Source organism: Galeopterus variegatus, unplaced genomic scaffold (assembly GCF_000696425.1).
Source record: "Galeopterus variegatus unplaced genomic scaffold, G_variegatus-3.0.2 Scaffold89, whole genome shotgun sequence".
NCBI classification, from domain to species: Eukaryota; Metazoa; Chordata; class Mammalia; order Dermoptera; family Cynocephalidae; genus Galeopterus; species Galeopterus variegatus.
The window spans coordinates 994,577-1,013,402 of NW_007726200.1; the positions used below are offsets into that span (position 1 = coordinate 994,577).

The following is an 18,826-nucleotide window of genomic DNA, read 5'->3' on the forward strand; positions in this document are numbered from 1 at the left end:
GATAGATTTTGTAAAGATCAAAGCTTTGGTAGTGCCTATAACTGGCAAATTATTTTCATTATAAGGAGTTACAAATCACTCTATCAAAAATGGGAAGTTTTGTCCTAAGAAATGAAATGAACTAAATACAGTTTCAACTTTTGTGTGTGTGCGTGCTTAAAAAAAATCAAGTGATAGCGTTTTTCTTCAATAAAATCTGAAACCTCTTATAGTCAAGTAAACAGAACAGTGTATCTACGATGCTAGACTTTTTTTTTTTTTTTTCCTTTTTGTCCTTTTTCGTGTCCGGCAACGGATCGCAACCCTCAGTGTCGCGCCCGTACCAGACCGGGACTGGCAACGGGATCGCAACCCTCGGTGTCGCGTCCGCACCTCACTCAGCCAGTGAGCGGGAACCGGTCTGTATGTGGGATCTGAACCCTTGGCGGGAGCGCCGCCATGCTCCCAAGTGGCGCACTGTAGCAGTGCGCCACTGGGCCGGCCCCAGATGCTAGACTTTTTAATGAAACTTAGTTTAAAAGTTATAAGTTATAAAAATCTGTATACCTTACGGGCCTCTGTCTGCTACCCCATAATTAATGATTTGCTTGTTTGTGTTAAAAATAGCCAGAACTTAAAAAACTGTCACAATTTCAAAGTAGACCAATTTATAAGTCCATTGTCAATATGTAGTAGCTGGTTGTGAATGAAGGAGAATAAGATGAATTAAAGTTGAAAGGAAAAGATATCAAGTGCAAATGGAAGGTAAAGGAAAGTGGAGCAATAGTATATTGCTTTTGGTTATTCCATGTGTATTTGCTTTGCTTCATGAAACACCTGGATACTCATTGATTTCTAATGAAAGAAATAGTAAGGTAAAACTCCTGACTGGGCATTCTTAAATTCTGTCTAAGTCTTTAGATTATTTTCAGGATTATTAAAAAGAAGTTGTGGCTGGAGTTTTACAATAACTAATATTTTATAAAGTGTCTAAATATAGATATCTTTTTTTTCATATTTCTAAGACTGGCCTGAGATACCTTGGAGAACTACTTGATGGGGCAGAAATTTCATTCAATTTTACTGTTTTAACCTCACAGAATAAAATCTTTCTCTAAGATGACTCTGCGGTGATTGGCAGGCAGCTAAGGTTAATGGATTTTAGTTTTCATAATTCACCTTAAACCAAACTTCTATTTTAGGATACAAATATAGATTTACTGTGGTGAACCAACCAGAAAATACTAAATGATATTGATAATTACAGATGGTGAACCTGAGTTTTTATCCTACTGAATTTGTTTGGTTTGATGATGCTGGGCTATGGCACTCTTGATAATCATAACTAGATATTATGGTGTAACAACTTATTAATATGGGCACAGATAATGCAGGAAGCTTTTTATAAAAGCAACCCACAAATTGTATTCCTTTGAAATGAGCTGAAAACTCATTTACAGGAATGGCTACCAGGTCTTAGATATGTACCAAAAGAGTTATATTTATACATTTTTAAAGAGATTGAGGAGATTTATTCTTAAATTTTTTTGACAATGCCTTTTCTTGGTATGGTATTGACAGTGAAATTTTGCTCATTTGTAAATTTAGTGTCATAGTTTAATAATTTCAAATATATTGGAAATGAAAGATTTACTAATAGGTTGAGTACATTTTTCTTTTTACCAAATCTACAGGTTCTTTTCTTTCCATCCCCAGTGTCATTACTCTTGTCCTAAGCCTTTCAAGCATCTGACAGTTAGATATCTGCTTCAGTTGGCTCTTTCCAGCTGAGCTGATTGTTAAATATTCAGGACGTTTATGAGCTAGTTGTTAAACATAACTATTATTAAAAATTAAATTATTTAAACTTACAATTGAATAAATTACATTAAAGCAAACAGAATAAAAACTCAAAAGTTATTGCTTGCTGATTATTTTACATTTTCCTATTATCTATACTATTGAGGTTATTCGTGTTTATTGTATCTGAATGGTGTTATAATATGCAACTGCATATCTTTTCCCAACTCTGTATTCAATGATTTCATGTTTGGTAATTTGAAGTTGGTCATGGTAGTTTGAAGTTGGTCTTAGTGAGAGTATTTATACCACAGAAATTGGCAAACTCCATAAGTCAGTCTTTGTTTCTATTTTCTGGAAAAGGGATTGTTAAATATTTGCCAGCACACCACACACTGCCTGAAGTCTGCTAGCTTTTTTCCTCCCTGTTTTCAGGCTCTCCTCCCATCTGTCTGTCTAGCACAAACCATCATGTTTAATTTTCTTAAACAGGGAAAGCTGAACAAGGTAAAAGAAAGAATGAAGTCAGAAGAATATGGGAAATTCTAGGCTTTGCCATTTAGTAGTTCAGACAAGTTTAGCATCTCTGAGCCTCCATTTATCTATCCTTCACATAGGGCAGTGATTGTTCTTTGTCCTGCCTAATTAATAAGATTTGCAAATTAAAATCACAGTATGCTCATGTTTGTGAAAGTGCTATATACACACAATTTTTTGTGAGCAGTAAACACTTTACTTTTTGGCTTAAGTTTCCAAGGTTCATAACCTAAATTACATCCTAAATTGCTGTCCCAGAGTTTTCACAGACTAACTGCCACCTGTATTTCCAACTTTACCTTCTCATCTTTATGTCTAACACTGGATGGTGAGCAGCAGGTGAGTGTACCATCACTTTCTCAGATGTTGCCCACTGCAGACACTGCATTATCGTGACACTTCTTTTCTTGCTGTGTTCAGACTGACCTCAACTGTTTTCGTTATTGTTCTCTAGGCAAAAATACCAGTGGATGACACTGGGCAATGAAGACTAAACCTAATTATCACCCTTTGCTAAACAAGGCTCCTGTTAAAATGCAAATATTTCATGTTAATGGGAAAAAGTGACATATTAATCCATAGTCATTTATTAATATTTTAGCAAGAAATAATTGATGAAGTTACTTAGCCTTAGAGCTGGGCACTAATTCAGTTAAGTTTTAATGAAGGACAAGTTGTAGAGACAACAGGAACAGAGAGCAGGGACCTCCTGAAGAAGCTGGAGACCCAAGGGAGTGTAAAGAACAATCTGGACCCCTAGGGTGGGAGTGATGAGGGTGGAAGTGAAGCCAATTTGCAAAGTCTTGTACAGGAACAATATCAAAATGTTTGCATTTGGCCATAACATTTCCGCTTTTTATTCTGAATGGCTTGCTAGAATATTTTTCCTATTATAAGTTTATATTGCCTCTCAGATATTTCTAAAACACTACCTTTTGAATTAGGTGATTTAACATGCATTTTGAAACGTTACCAAATAAAGTCTCAACGACATCAAACTTTAGAATTCTCTGGAGAAAAGAAAGATACTAAGGGAAAAGCATAGGTTTGAGAATCACTAAATCAAGTTCAATTTCTTTTTTCAATAAATACATGACATTTCACCTGAGAAAGGTCTCATTCTCTCAAATTTCATTAGGAAATTTCTCTTTGTACTTTATTTACTTATTTTATTTCACAATTCTTTTCCCCCTCCCTCCTTTTCTTTTTCTTCCTTTTTAGATTTTCTCTTCTCTGTGAAATTTTTTGCTTTATCCATAATAGTTAGAAACAATGTATTTGACTACAACTGGGATATCATGCCTAGTTATTTCCCATGCCAGCTTCACTAATTTCCGTCATAAGCTATTATTTATTAGATGCCTAGAGGGCAGGTGTATGTAATTGATTTGGGTAAGGAGCAAAACATAAGAAAGTTATGATTCCCCCCACCTCGAGTAATGATTCAGAGATAATAATTAAGTCAACAAATTGATACAGACTATGTATTAACCCTCTAGCTATTGTTGGTTCCTTCAATAAATAGCTTATTGCGGAATACCTTGTACTACAGTAACAAGATATAGAGGAGCGTTAAATACCTGTCTTATCAGTCACAGTTCATTTCATGTTTGAAGTGGTAGAGACTGAACTTAAGCAATTTGTTATAAACATATTATGTGTATAGTTATTTGGGGGCAGTTTTTAAAAAAATTTTTGTTTATTTATTTATTTGAATTATTTAAATTTAGAATGTGTGGCAGTTTGTTTTTTCCTGGAGGAAGGATTGTGCCATCATTGCTGATCCCTTCTGACAAAGTGGCAGTTGCATTAGTTCCAAGGTTGTTGATGTTTTATAGAGGTGTATCCTATAAATATGAAGCCTGGTATTGATATAATTTAACTTATTTTATTCTCATATTTATGCATACATTTTTCCACACACCAGGAGATTTGAATCAGTATCATATTCCAAGTTTATATTGGAGATCAGATCAAGCAGATATTTATATCTGCCTGTCTTTTCTTTATTTTAGCTGGACCACACGAATTTTGAGGAAAGGGTACAGACAGCGCCTGGAATTGTCAGACATATACCAAATCCCACCTGCTGATTCTGCTGACAATCTGTCTGAAAAATTGGAAAGGTATGTCCATGCATGTTGTTTATTAGTTGAAAACAGAAATTCATAGTTTAACTATTTACAGAATAGAAAACTAACATATTTCCAGGCTTAATTCTTAAAGCGGAATATTTAAAAATAGAAATATCTTATTTTCCTGCTGAAGTCTTGACCAATTAGAGAATTAAACAATGGAATCATGTAAGAAAAATGATCACTTTCCTGAGAAATGACTTTTTTCCCCCTGAAAACTGCGTATTTGAATTCTGAGAATTTACCCATCTTAAAAGAACACGAAGTGGATTTTGTGAAGACTAACGTAACATCATTATGAAACAAATTATGCATATTTTCTTCCAAAATCTTAATATGTGAATACAAATGTTCTTCCTGGGAAATCTGAAGATAATGGCTCTTGGCTATCAAAGAAATATAAAATGTTTATGTTTTTGAGTGCCTATTACATGCCAGGTGTAGTATCTCCTCTCAGACACTCTGGGAGGAAAGCATTCATTATCTCCAGCCTACAGATGAGCAAACTGAGACTCAGGAAATGATGAACTTTGCCAGCTAATGAATGGTATAGCCGTGATTCCAAACCAGGTCTGTACTGCCCATCTCTCTAGTAACAGTGTTCCCCACTGTAAAGAATTTCTGAATGCCCTTTCCTAAGATTATTACTTAGGACCCTTTTGATTGCCAGTGACAGAACCCACTTAAGTAGTGTAAGTAAATAAAAAGGGGAATTTTTTGGCTCATGAAGTCTAAACTGTGTGAAAACCCAGGTGGAGAACTGGTCTTAGGAACTCAGTCGGATTAGGGACTCAAATGCCGTTTGCCTCGTGCTGGTTTTATTCTTTCATAAAAGCTTCCTCTGTGTAGTGGGTTCTCAGAACTCTTTACACATATCTTTACAGACCACAGAGGTAAGAGCCCTTTGTCCTTGGCCAAATATGAAAACTTGCAGAGACTCTTGAGTCACATGCTGACCCTTGGACCTATCACAGTCTGTGAATGAACTAGATTAGGTCTTGTGCCAGCAGCACAGGGTCTCATACCAAATGAAAGGCAGAGGGGGTGCAAAACAAAAAGAAAGAAAAGGAGCTACAAAATTACTGCACCAAAATTAAAAAGTTTAATAGACTTGAAATTTGTTTACCTTATTTTAATCAAATTCCTTTTTTTTTTTTGACATTTCAAGGCAAAGTAAGATATTAAGCCTTATTTTTAAAAATTTTATTGGCTAGTAGGTGTAGCAGATTCATACTTCCAAGATCAAGGGCCTGCTCCTATTAGTGAGCACTTGATGTGTGTAAGTGCCATACACACGGAGATATTTTACTTTTTCATTTTTGTTTTATTTGATCTGTTTTGTTTGTGATGTATTCCCAAGTGTCCAGATTAGGGCCTGGCATGTAGTACATACTCAATAAATATTTGTCAAACGAATGAATGGTTGAATGTGAAATGGCTGGTATTATATGGAAACCTATAACATTGCTGGAAGGATAAAATATATAGACATAATACATTGTAGGTATATCAGCAAGTTCAAAATAATATGGTAGATATTGAATATCTAAGTTTTAAATGGATGCTGAGGGAAAGATAAATCAGAGTAGGACTGAATTAATTGAAAAATGTATACTCTAGATATGTTTTTATTTATGGCCAAATAGAGGACGTACATCTGAATTTGCAGTGTTAATTTGGCCTAACATTTTTTTCTCCTGTTTACATTGTGCCCCCCCCCCCCACCATTTCAATTCACTTTGAACAATATACATACTTTGTTTCAATTCAACAACTCTATGCCAGCATAAGTCAATAAAGTCTCCTTCCTTCCTTCCTTGTCTCTCCTTTACCCTGTTATTCACTTCTTTTCTTACCAAGTTGGTATTTGGAATTTATGAAAACATTTGGAAGAGTGACACACCATTGATAGTACTTTGTATCTCTGCACTCTTGGGAAATGACCCTGGCCACACATTTCATAATTGTCTTGTGACCAAAGCCCTCAGGTGGTTGCCATGTGGTTGAGATACATTGGCTTATACTGCTCAATTTTGTGGCTGTCGGGCTGGATCCTCTACATCACTGTGGTGTGCAAACTGCACATCCATTCCATGATCGTAGCTAAGATATGAACTGTGTAAGTATAGAACTTCTCTCCTGATTTGGGCCTGTTCTGGTGCTACCAGAACCACACCATCTACTCTTGCTGCGAGCTGCTTCTCTCAGGCTACAAGTAGGTCAAATGCTACCCATTAAAAAATTCCCTAACCTTGCTTTCCCTCATATGACTACATTCTTTTTTTCTTTTTTCATAGCTAATATTTCTCTGCTCTCCTGGTCTCTAATTTGAAGTACGTTTTTCATTTCTACCATGTTCCGAAAACTACATTGACCAGGGTTACCAGAGACCTCTTATCAGATATAGTGACACCTTCCTACATTACTTCACTGTTGACTACTTCTTCACCTTGAAAACTTTTCTTTTTTTTTTTTTTCTTCTTCCCCTTTTTGTCTTTTTTCGTGACCGGCAATGGATCGCAACCCTCAGTGTCGCGCCCGTACCGGACTGGGACCGGCAACGGGATCACAACCCTCGGTGTTGTGCCCGCACCTCGCTCAGCCAGTGAGCGGCCGGTCTGTATGTGGGATCCGAACCCTCGGCGGGAGCGCCACCGCGCTCCCAAGTGGCGCACTGTAGCAGTGCACCACCGGGCCGGCCCGAAAACTTTTCTTTAGTTTATGTACCACCCCTGTTTCCTGGCTTTTCCATCTGACCCATTCCTCCTTTGATGGAGAGGGTGAATCTGCTCCACATTTATTCCTGACTTCTACTGTGAGTCGCTGAATGTTATGGATGGGAGGTAAGCTCTATGTGTATGAGTGAAAGGTGGGGAAGAGTGTGGGGAGGTAGATAGATGGGATAGGGTGCTTAGATATTATAGATAGACTCTAGTTAGCAAGCCTCTGGGTAAAGCCAAGGTCCATGCGCAGGGACTGCCAAGCTTGTCTTGAAATCTCAGTTGTGTATTCTTCCTTTGGAGTGACTTAGAACTTCATTTAGTGTGGTAATTTGATAGTAATGGGAATAACCACTGACAAAATGCAAAGTCTTTATCAAAGTCTTTGTCTAGTTCTTGCCTGTAGTTCATGAAATTTCTCATCTCTGCACAGTTTGAAAATTAAGATGAGGGTAACATTTAGAGATATTTTATTCTCCTATGATGAGAAAAAAAGGCTTTTATTAAGAGAGATCAGTGGCCATCACTAAAAATAAATACAATCAGCTGATGTTCTTTAGTATTTAAAAGAAAACAAGTTTATTAGATTTCAGCTATTTTTCAGATTATTTGATGTTTATTCTCACCAGCAAATATATAATTTGATCCTATTCTCATTTTTCAAAGACTTTCACTTAGTAAATGATTTTAGTAGCTGAAAATGAGATTCGATGATATTTATTTCATGCCAGTACTTTTTCTTTCTTCCTCAATTAAAAGCAGATTCATGCCTCTACTTTTAAAAACAAACTAATGGGTTTTTCTCATGTTAAATCACAGAAAAATCCATCCTGATATTTTAACTTGTTTTTGGTTTGACAGTTAAAGCTTGTAAAATTTGCCACAGTTCTAAACAGATAAAGATTAAGGCATGAGGGAAAAAATTAGTATATTTGTGTGTTTATTTTTCTCACCTTGTTCTAAGTATAACAATGTGTATTTATAACAGTTGCACTTTATTTGTTCACTCTTTTCATTGCTCTTAAGAAGCCCAGCACTTTTCTTTAACTCATACAATGTGGACTTTTCATGAAATCAACTGCCTGCAGAGTAATAGATAGTGGAGCATGGAATTCTGCCAAATATCTGGCTGAGTGGTTGGTGTTGGAGGGTCTCCACAAGGTTTTGTCTTGTTAATCACTTGGATTAATCTCTTTGGATATACTTGAACAAGTCGAGCTATGTTAAGGGAAACAGGACATCTCAAATATTTGCACATGCAATTTATTGGTCCCACTTTTTATTCTTTTGCAGAGAATGGGATAGAGAGCTGGCTTCAAAGAAAAATCCCAAACTCATTAATGCCCTTCGGCGATGCTTTTTCTGGAGATTTATGTTCTATGGAATCTTATTATATTTAGGGGTAAGGATCTCACTTGAAAATTCTTTATGGATAAGATAATTATATTTATTTTTGTGATTAGAGAAAGACTGGGGTAATCTGGTGAATAGGTATTAAAAGGTATAAAAGAGTAATCCAACTCCAAACACTGAGACCACCTAAAACTCCAGTAAAGACAAGTAAAAATCCTTTGGAACTAAGATATCCTGGAACCCAGGTGACAATTTACAACTTAAAATGGGTTTAGCAAAACAAATTACTTGTTTTAAAAAAATTATTATCTGTTATGATACATTGCAGATCATAATATCTTACTAGTACGTGAGATTACTGGTGCCTTTACTTTCTCAGATTCATCAGGAGAAAGTGAGGAGACAATGTTAGGAGAAGAATTTAGGTCAAATTCAGCCAGTTACACATATGAATGTTTGTAATATTTTGAAATCATATTTGCATGCTGAATTGTTTTAAAGAAAAATAGCAAAATTTAAAAATTTGTCAGCAAGCGACTTTTGCAATATATTTTTTCAGTATCCTACATCTTCATCAGTGTGAAGAGAGGGGCACACCTGAAAGCCCAGGCTTTGTGGTGTTTAAGTACCCTGGGTGTTCCTCTGCTGTCGTATGTGCCTCTGCTTTATTATTTTCTGCATCATCAGAGCATAATTCGGAATCCTTGGTTGTAAACTGTAAAGGGTGACAAGTTGAAACTTCAGTCTTCAAGTAAAGGTGTGCCCATCATTTGCTTTGGAATGTGACATACCATATGGACTGACTTGTATTGTATTCATATTGGTCTTTATGCCTCAGGAAGTTAGCAGTGCCTCTGTGTCTCCCAAAGAAATGCCACATGAGTTGCATTGCTTTAATTGTTCATACACCCCATGAAAAATACATTTAAAAATTTATTTTGACAAAGATGATTACAATTAGGTCCAGAATGTTTCCTAATGCTTTTGCTAATTTCCTGGAAGAAATTCTTCTGGCTCTTGAAATAATTTATATATACATGTTTATGGAATATATATATTCTTATAGATATCTCCAACAGTGTGTAGGTCAAAGTATTTTATTAGCAAATTTGAATAAGGTAGCCAAAGAATTAAGTCTCTTTCAAGATATCTTTGAGATTATTTTTCTCAGTGAGAGTACCCAGAGCTTTGGGAAACAATTTTATTCATAGCTTCTGGCTCTATTTTGACTTAATTTTTAGAGAATATGTTTTGTTGGTTGTTTTGAATCAGTGTGTAGAAGTGCAATTCACTCTGGTCATATATAAGGATGTAACATTCTCAATAAATGTTGCATTGAAGTGAATGATATTTCAAACAATTGTTATGTCATGCCAAAGATTTCAGTGAAACTCAAAATTTTCCCTGGTCATGTTCTCCATCTCACTCTGCTTCTACTGATTAACATAAGCTCTAATGAGTTGAAACTAAGAGGTCAACTGATTAGCCCCCTTTTATGCTCTGCTTGGCTTGTAAAATAACTTATTCCTCTAGATTCCACCAACTTAGAAGTTTCATGTGAACAAAAACACCACCTAAATGTGAAAGGTTGTGTGATACATGGACATATTTATAGGATTTATTTTTTGGTCTTGTGTACACCAAAAAATAAACATGATATAGGACAGTACCTAATCTGTTCCAGTTCAGTATTAAGACCTTTATGGAAATTATTTCTTTAGATGTTCCTAGTAACTCCATGGGGCAGAAGTTATTATCTCTAATTTATAAATTAGGACATTGAGCTGCAGGGAAATTAAGCAACTTTCCCAAAGTCTCACATATGATAAATTTGAGTGATACCCAGTCTCTTTAGTTCCAAAGAGTATAACCCTTCTACCATACCCGATTATGATTGCTATGTAATTATATTTATAATGATTGTATTTAGGTACTCAACAGAATGGTGACTCTAGTAACCAGCCTTGGTTCTGCTGAGCTTCTCTACATCTTCTCAGGAGACACAAGCTACAGAAGCTCGAAGGTTGAGGATTCTTCCAGGGTCACTTCAGGGGCAAATCTGGAGAAAGTTCACAGCAGGTAGCAGGACAAAGGAACCAACCAGAATCTTCTCACTTATTTATATCTGGGGAAGGAACTGTGTGTAATCCACCCAAGAGCCAGTAGTGCTAAAGGTCAAACCTATAGACAAAATTAAGGGATAGGAGACTGGAGTAGATGTGAAGACAAATTAAGATGTTCTTAAACTTCTCAAGATTAAAAATATCCCAGCTAAAGAGATCTTAAAGCTTTTCATGGTGTATTAATTATCCATGGGTGGGGGTGAGGGGAGAGGCAGTTCAGAGCTAACCTGAGTCCTAGGCTACAGCTCTTGGACCAGCAGCACGTTTGAAGGGCAGTCTATTTCCACCAGCTGAACTCCTACTGATAACGAAAAGAACATTGGTGAGGAAAGAACCCCCATGGGAAAAAGCAGCTGAAAGGTGTATGATGAGAAGGCATAGAGGGGAAAATTTACATTGGGAATGGCACAAGTGTGGTGAGGCTGTAAGTTTTCACCCTGTCACAGAGAAAAGGCATTGCAGAGGCCATGCAGTTTTAAGTAGTTAAAATGTTGAAAACTGTAAGTCTCAAAGAATTTAGATAACCTCAGTGGTTATTTAGATGAGTGCAGTTTTTCAGAGCTACGATCTCTTGACTTCTTCCTTTTTGTCTTCCTTATAGAAAGAAAAGGAGAGAAAATCTAGCCAGTATAAGACCTCTGTCCTTTTAAAATAACTTGCATCAATGCCTTACTATATATAGTAATCTTTCTGGACATTCCTTGTTTCCATTAAATGAGCAGGAATTCTTGAAATTGCTCTAATACTAATCTTAGAAACAGATGGACATACTTTCAGAATGTCTATACATTCTTTTTTTTTTTTTCCTTTTCGTCTTAACGGGATTGCAACCCTTGGTGTTGCGCCTGCACCGGGGACCGGCAACGGGATCGCAACCCTCGGTGTTGCGCCCGCACTGCACTCAACCAGTGAGCGAGAACCGGTCTCCACATGGGATCCGAACCCTCGGCGGGAGCGCCACAGCACTCCCAGGCGGCGCACTCTCCAGTGCGCCACCAGGCGGGCCCAAGAATGTCTATACATTCTTAGTCCCTCTAAATCAAGACAATTGTGCTATAAAAAATATTTGGCTGATTTCCAGACTAATAGAAAGAAGTACTATAAAATTTGCTCTAAACTGTGAAAGGTTAAGATAAAGGCGGCTGAGCCCATGGCGCACTTGGGAGAATGCGGCGCTGGGAGCGCAGCGACTCTCCCGCCGCGGGTTCGGATCCTACATAGAAATGGCTGGTGCGCTCACTGGCTGAGCGCGGTGTGGGCGACACTACACCAAGGGTTGCAATCCCCTTACCGGTCACGAAAAAGACAAAAAAAAAAAAGATAAAGGAAATAACATTCGAAGGAGCTTATCTCTCTGCAATGCTGATGTAATTTTAAATCATATTAGCTATAGCTTTTCACCATTAACCATGCACTTGTTTTTCCTTCATCTGACTCAGCATCCAGATACAACATTGTCTTTAATGTTTAAGATTCCCAGCGAATGTAGAGGAGAAACTGGCTGTTAAAAAACAGTATGAGAGTCAATTAAGGACAGTCTGAGGGAAGCTAAGGGGAGGGAATTCTGCAAGCAGATTACTGAGAGAATACAATTATCACAATACATTTATTATTGTAAAAAATTTACAAGCATTCACTTGAAAATATTCTTGATTCTCAGGCAGCTCTGGGCATGTTTTCCCCATCAAATGGAGATACATCTCAGTGCAACTTGGGTCAAACTACTTTTACTTATTAAATCTCAAGAAGTTTAGGGGCTTAGAGGAGAAGTCCTGGTATTCGTGTTGTTGCCGGAGTTCTGAAGTCCTACATTCTATATTGCAAAGGAGGATCTTTGTCCCTTACCCTTATGCTTGGGCAAAAACATTGGGTGGGCAATTAATAAAAGCCTACTGTTAAAGAAGAGAGGGTGTTTGGGAGAATTCTGCACACCGATAGTTCCTTCCCTGGGCACACTGACTTACGCATTTCTCTTCCATGTGATTGGCTACCTAAGAACTGCTATCTCCAGCAAATCTTCTAGATGTCTGCCGTATCTGGAGTCCTTTCTCATTTTTCTCTCCCATTGCCACATCCTCCTATATCTACTTTAAGCCTAGCAGGGACTTGTACACTACACTTCCCACACTCCCCCCTGTGCTGAATATTACTACCCCCTCCTAGACCCTTCATCCCTAACACACATGTTGTGCTCCCTTGTGCTGCCACTGCATCCTACATCTTCCCCTAGTTCCCAGAACAAGGACACTTGGAAGTTCATGGCATTTCAATTTCTTCTCTTGACATTCATGTTTACTGTCAAAAGCAGAATCTTAAGCCTTTGCTTTAGTATACTGTATAAGCCAATATTTCTTGTGTCTTATGGTAAGTTCTGGATGTATGTGTGTTTACTTTCTTCCATTTTTTGTATGCATGTTTTCTTTTTATCATTTATTAATGATTGTAAGTTAAATGCAATTTTCTATCCAAATTTTTATTGTTCTCTTAGGTATTTTTTCTGATTAAAAAAATAATTAGGTAATCACTGACAAATGTGGTGTTTATTCTTCCAGGTTTTTTCCCATAGGAATATATACTAATAAAGAAGCGTTGGATGATCATTACATAATGTATTATGAATCTGCTTCCCCTCCTAATGTATTGTGAATGCCTTTCTATGATATTAAGTGTTTTTCTACCTGATCATCTTAATGAATGATTTGGCTGTACTGTAATTCATTTAATCACTTTCTCATAGTTGAAAATGTAGATTGCCTTCATTTTTTCATGACTGTAAATAGTTCTTCAATACATATCCCTTTAAAAGCTAAATCTTAGCACATTTTCTACTCCCTACTTAAGTGCACAAATGCAAATAAATTACCTTCCAGAAAAGATGTACTAATTTACTTTCCTGGTACTAAAGTATAAAAATTCAGTCCTTATTAACAATAGATATTATCATTTAAAAATGTTTTCAAATTGCTAAGTGAAAAAGAGTACACTATTATTATTATTATTATTTTTTTTTCCTTTTTGTCTTTTTTCGTGACCGGCAACGGATCGCAACCCTCAGTGTCGCGCCCGTACCGGACCGGGACCGGCAACGGGATCGCAACCCTCAGTGTTGCGCCCTCACCTCGCTCAGCCAGTGAGCGGCCGGTCTATATGTGGGATCCGAACCCTCGGCGGGAGCGCCGCTGCGCTCCCAAGCGGCACACTGTAGCAGTGCGCCACCAGGCCGGCCCTACACTATTATTTTATTTGAATTACTTTTGGTTCCTAGTGAGTTAAAGCTATTTTTATGTATTAATTGTGCATTTATTTTTCTTTGTGTGTGTGTGAACTGCCTTTTCATGTTGTCTATTTTTATTTTGGTGTATTCTTATGGATAAATGAGAGAATATTTTCCTCAGCCTGTCATTCAGCTCATTTTGTTTCCAGTGAGTTTTTGTTTATTTTTTAACAAACAGAAGTTTTAATTTTTAAAAAATTTGCTGCTAAATCTATGCATATTTTTCTTTGTTTTCTGGTATCATACTTTTATAAAGACCCTACCCACCCAAATGTTATGCAAGCACATATCTATGTTTTTATTATTGGATTTTTTATATTTAAATAGCTAATCCATTTGGAATTCATTTTGATGTATGTATGAAATAGAAATTTAATTTTTAAAAGACATGTCTTCACTTTTTCTATCATTTATAGCATTATCTGCCCTTTCTTCACTGAATTAAAATGTCATAATTTTATTATTTATTAAATTATTACATGTGCTTGGACCTTTTCCTGGACTTTCCAGATAAATCAGTTTATTTCTTTGTCATGCCACATATTATTATGGCTTTATGATTTATATGCAGTAATGTAAACCCTCTCACACACATTATTCTTATTCCTCAAATGTTTTTATTAGTCTAATTTTTTTCCAAATGAAATTTAGAATCATTTACCATTGATTCAAGAAATATTTGTTGAGTGGCTGCTCCATGATAGGTATTGTGCATGGTGTTAGAATTGTTGCAGAAATTAAGGTAAATGGTCCTTGCACTTATGGTGCTAAAAGTTCACTTCCAAAAAATATATGTGGAATTTTGATGAAGACTACATTAATCTTATAGAATAACTTGGGGGAGAATGTAATCTTTCCAGTATTTAAATATTTTTTTTTAAGGTTTTAAGTCTCTCATTTATTTGAGACTTTCAAATTATGTCCCAATAATGGTTTGTAAATGTATATTTTAAGAGATATATTATATATCTTAAATATGTATGAGGGTACTTCAAAAAGTTCATGGAAAAGTAGAATTGAAAGATAATAAAAATCTTTTCATTAACTTTTGAAGCACCCTCATATCTTATTGGTAAATAAAGATATATGTATCTTATTGGTATTACAATGTATCTTTTTTATATTGCTACTATGAATGGGATACTTATTTGATTAATTATAATGTTTAGTATATAGGAATCTATTTTCTTAGTATAGTTTTTTTTCTTTGCAACTGGCCAGTATGTGGATTCAAAGCCTTGACCTTGGTGTTATGACACTGCACTCTAACCAACTGAGCTAACTAGCCAGTCCTTAGTATAGTTATTTTTAAACTCCTACCTCTCAGACTCTTGATTCACTTAACAAAGACATCTTTGTTATATAGACAATCACATTCTATGCTGATAATACTTTTTGCTGCTTCTTTCTAATATTCATGCATTAGTCATTTTTTCTTATTGAGTTGCATTAGCTAGATGTTCCAGAAAAATTTTAAATGGTAGTAATAGCCAGTATTCTTCTTGTTTTCTGCCTCTAAAGGTTAATGCTTCTAGAATTTTTTTAATTATGGTGTTGATTGTTGTGTTGAGGGAGAAATTCTTTCTCAGGTTGACAAGTACCTTTATTTTCGAATCTATCAAGTTATTAGAAACATACTGAAGTTTTATCAGTTTCCTTTTCAGTTGTTATTGAATTAATCATAGGTTCTTCTTGGTATTCTATTACTTAGTTTATCAATTATTCCTGGGATAAAGACTATAAACTATATTTAAAACAAGTGGAGATGATCATAATGATTTTACTAAGTGACCACACACAATAGAAAACAATGTAACCTTAGAAGTTCTTGAACCAATCATTTTACTTATATTAGAAACAACTATGTTTTGGCCTTGGAACTGTAATTTTTAAAGTAAAGTTATCTTGGGGTTAATCTATTTAATGTAATTGCAGGCCTGTGTCCAGTTTTTTACTGGACCGAAATTTCCTTCATAGTTTGAATATCTAGCAAAAGCAGACTCCCCTGTCTCCAGAAACATCTGACCCTGTCCCAGGTATGCAGGTAGAACAGAAATGGTGGAAGGTTTTACACTCATCCATAGTAACTTTGAGCTTTTGTCTGGAAGATCCTGTGAGAGACCAGATATACTTATATCTCATAAGATGTATTTTAGGCATCCAAATCTTCCCTGGGAGGCTGATCTAAATTGAGACTCAAGATTATTCCCACCAGGAATGCAATCACTTCAGCTGTTTTCTAACCTGACCCCCTCTATCCAGAAGGTCTTCTGAACTCACAGTATTCAGACCTGCATCCCTTTGAGTAGAAAACTTCCATAGTCATGGCAGGACATGGGCCAGGACAATTTCCCAAGGAATCCTTGGCCTCTGCCATGGGACTCTACAGACTCAGATCATGTAATGAGAGATGTTAGCACTGGAGGGGACTTCAGGATCAGTTTAATACATCTCTCAGTTTTCTTCAGTGTAGAAATCTATCCAGAGAAGGGAGGTGACTAAGGTGGCACAGAGAGTGTAGGCAACATGCTGAGATAAGAACTTGGGTTTCATCACTCTGAATTCAGTGTTTATTTCGCCATCATGCTGGCCTAAATTTAAGTTGATATCCAATTTCTTCTATGATCTAAGAGTACCAATAAATGAATTCCATTTTGATTTGTGTCTGATAAGAAGGGATAAAATATTTTATTGAATATTCAAATAATTTTACATTCCTCCTCATTACAGGCAAGCCACAGTTTGCTTGTACTATTCCATGTGGCAGCAAATCAGGAAATTTCCTGTGTCTCAGGAAATAGTCCGAGCAATAGAGAACACACAGCTTTTCATGTACCAAGATTACAGAACTGTGTTTCTCCCATTCATTCCAGATTTTTGTAAAGGACTGCACTCGCTTCATAGATTAAGCTGGGTGTCAGTTACCATTGTTTTCTTTTCCAAATAAAAAGAAGTCAGGTGATATGTGTAAATGGTTCTATTGTAAATATTTAAAAACATGCTGCTTAAAACAGATTACGAAAAACTATAGAAGGGGAGGGAGGGGTTGAAGTGCTGATTTTGTCCTTGAATGGTAACAGCTCTATGTGGTGGTGAGGTTTATGTTGGTTTGCTATTTGCAGTTTGTTCTATTATTGCAATTTCCTCTATAAAAAATGAACTGTTTTATTCTTTGAATATATTCCCTCCCAGAGTAATACTACTAATATCCTTGTGAAAGAGCCACTGTCATTCAAACGATGAGTATGTCCTCTTTTGGTTAAGACAAGATAACAATTAACTATCTAAGTGATAACAATATTTAAAATAGGCATTCCATTCAGATTAATACAAATTTTAATTGTTTTGTTATAAATTGCAACTGAACAATAATTCAGCAAATAAGTCTATTGTAATATAGATGACAGATTTTGGAAAAATGTAGTGGAGATTCAATGCCAAGGGATTTAGTTCAAATTATTCAACAGGAAAAAAACTGATGTATATTTCTTTAAAAAGCCTGTATATTTCTAACTCTAAAAATTCTGGGCTACAGCTCAAATTGCTAAAATATTTCTCTTTTTTCTTAGAATGCTCTTTTTAGCATTCTGTAGACAGAAATTACTCCTTGAAAATATTTTCATACTTTTTTTGCAATGTGGTGTTTTATCAGTGGTTCTGTATTCTTTGATACACTTTCTATTAGGAGTCTCTCTCTCTCTTTCTCTCTCTAAATGAATTCTGTAAAAGGGGAAAAGATGTTTATGCTAATCATGATATAAGCAATTGACTTCATGAGCAGTGGTCACAGTTCATGCCCTTCCAGTTATTGTCTTACAATGAACAAGAAGTGATCCTTTATCTGGTAGGCGTAGTAAACATCAATGCTCCTTGCTCTGTGATTCATGGCCACACAAGATACTTCCAGCATATGTAGCACATGCAAATCCAGTGCCCTTGACTGCAACTCAGGAGAGCATTTTGGCCAAGTGCAAACTCACTCCTAATGCAAAAATGAATCAAAGTAAATGTGGTATTGACATTTGTCTATGAAAAACAACATATAAATATAGAAAAATTCTAAGATAAAATATTGATCTAAAAATAATTTTGAGGATGTAACACATTATAAAATTATATTTGGAGTGCTGATATGTTTATATATATATAATTTTACATCCAAGACTTAACTGTATATTTTCTTACTATAAGGAGTTTTTTGAAATAAAATGATCTACTATACAAAAAGTTTGGCATGTACATATGAAACTTTATACAGAAAGCCAGGGTGGCACTTGCACTGATTGTAACAGCTTAGCAGTGGAAACAACACAACTGCCCCAACGTAGGGCAGTGGACAAATAACCTGATTTATTCACAGGATGGTATGTTAAACAACACTTAGAATAAATGAGGTAGCTATACAAGTATCAGTGGGAGTAAACATCAGAAACACAGTGTTAAGTTAAAAAAAAGTTGCAAAAGGCAGAGTATAATGCCATTTAAACCTCAAAACCAATTATGTATATATTATAAAAATGCATACCTATGTAATAAAAGTACACAGCATGCATAGAATGATACACACTAAATAGTAATTTGTGCGTTATTTACTTTTTAAAAAACAAGTGATCTTCAGTGGATATGACAGACTGTTAACATATTAGATCTGGGTAGGAGATTAGCAATTTTCTTTTCAGCACCTGCTCTTTGCTATAATTCAAACTCATATTGAATATATGGCTGTATAAGATGAGAGAACGATAATATTCCATGTTTTTGATTAGTTCAGAAACTTTTTTAGAGGTTTGAATGTTTTCTTACATTCAGAGCTTGGTCTATGCAATTAATTTGAACTGAAGTATTGCATATAAAGTACAGAATGAACAGCTACACAAAGCCAGTGGTCAATCAATGACAGCTATA

The 18,826-nt window shown here is 35.8% G+C and overlaps 1 protein-coding gene across 1 annotated transcript in view; it reads left to right on the top strand.

The window, feature by feature from the left end:
- CFTR (cystic fibrosis transmembrane conductance regulator (ATP-binding cassette sub-family C, member 7)) overlaps positions 1-18,826 on the top strand; it is a 189,001-nt gene that overhangs the window by 34,370 nt on the left and 135,805 nt on the right. The window contains exons 3-4 of the mRNA XM_008581074.1: positions 4,244-4,442; positions 8,465-8,573. Of these exons, the coding sequence (XP_008579296.1) occupies positions 4,244-4,442; positions 8,465-8,573 (308 nt within the window). The remainder of the gene's footprint in view (positions 1-4,243; positions 4,443-8,464; positions 8,574-18,826) is intronic.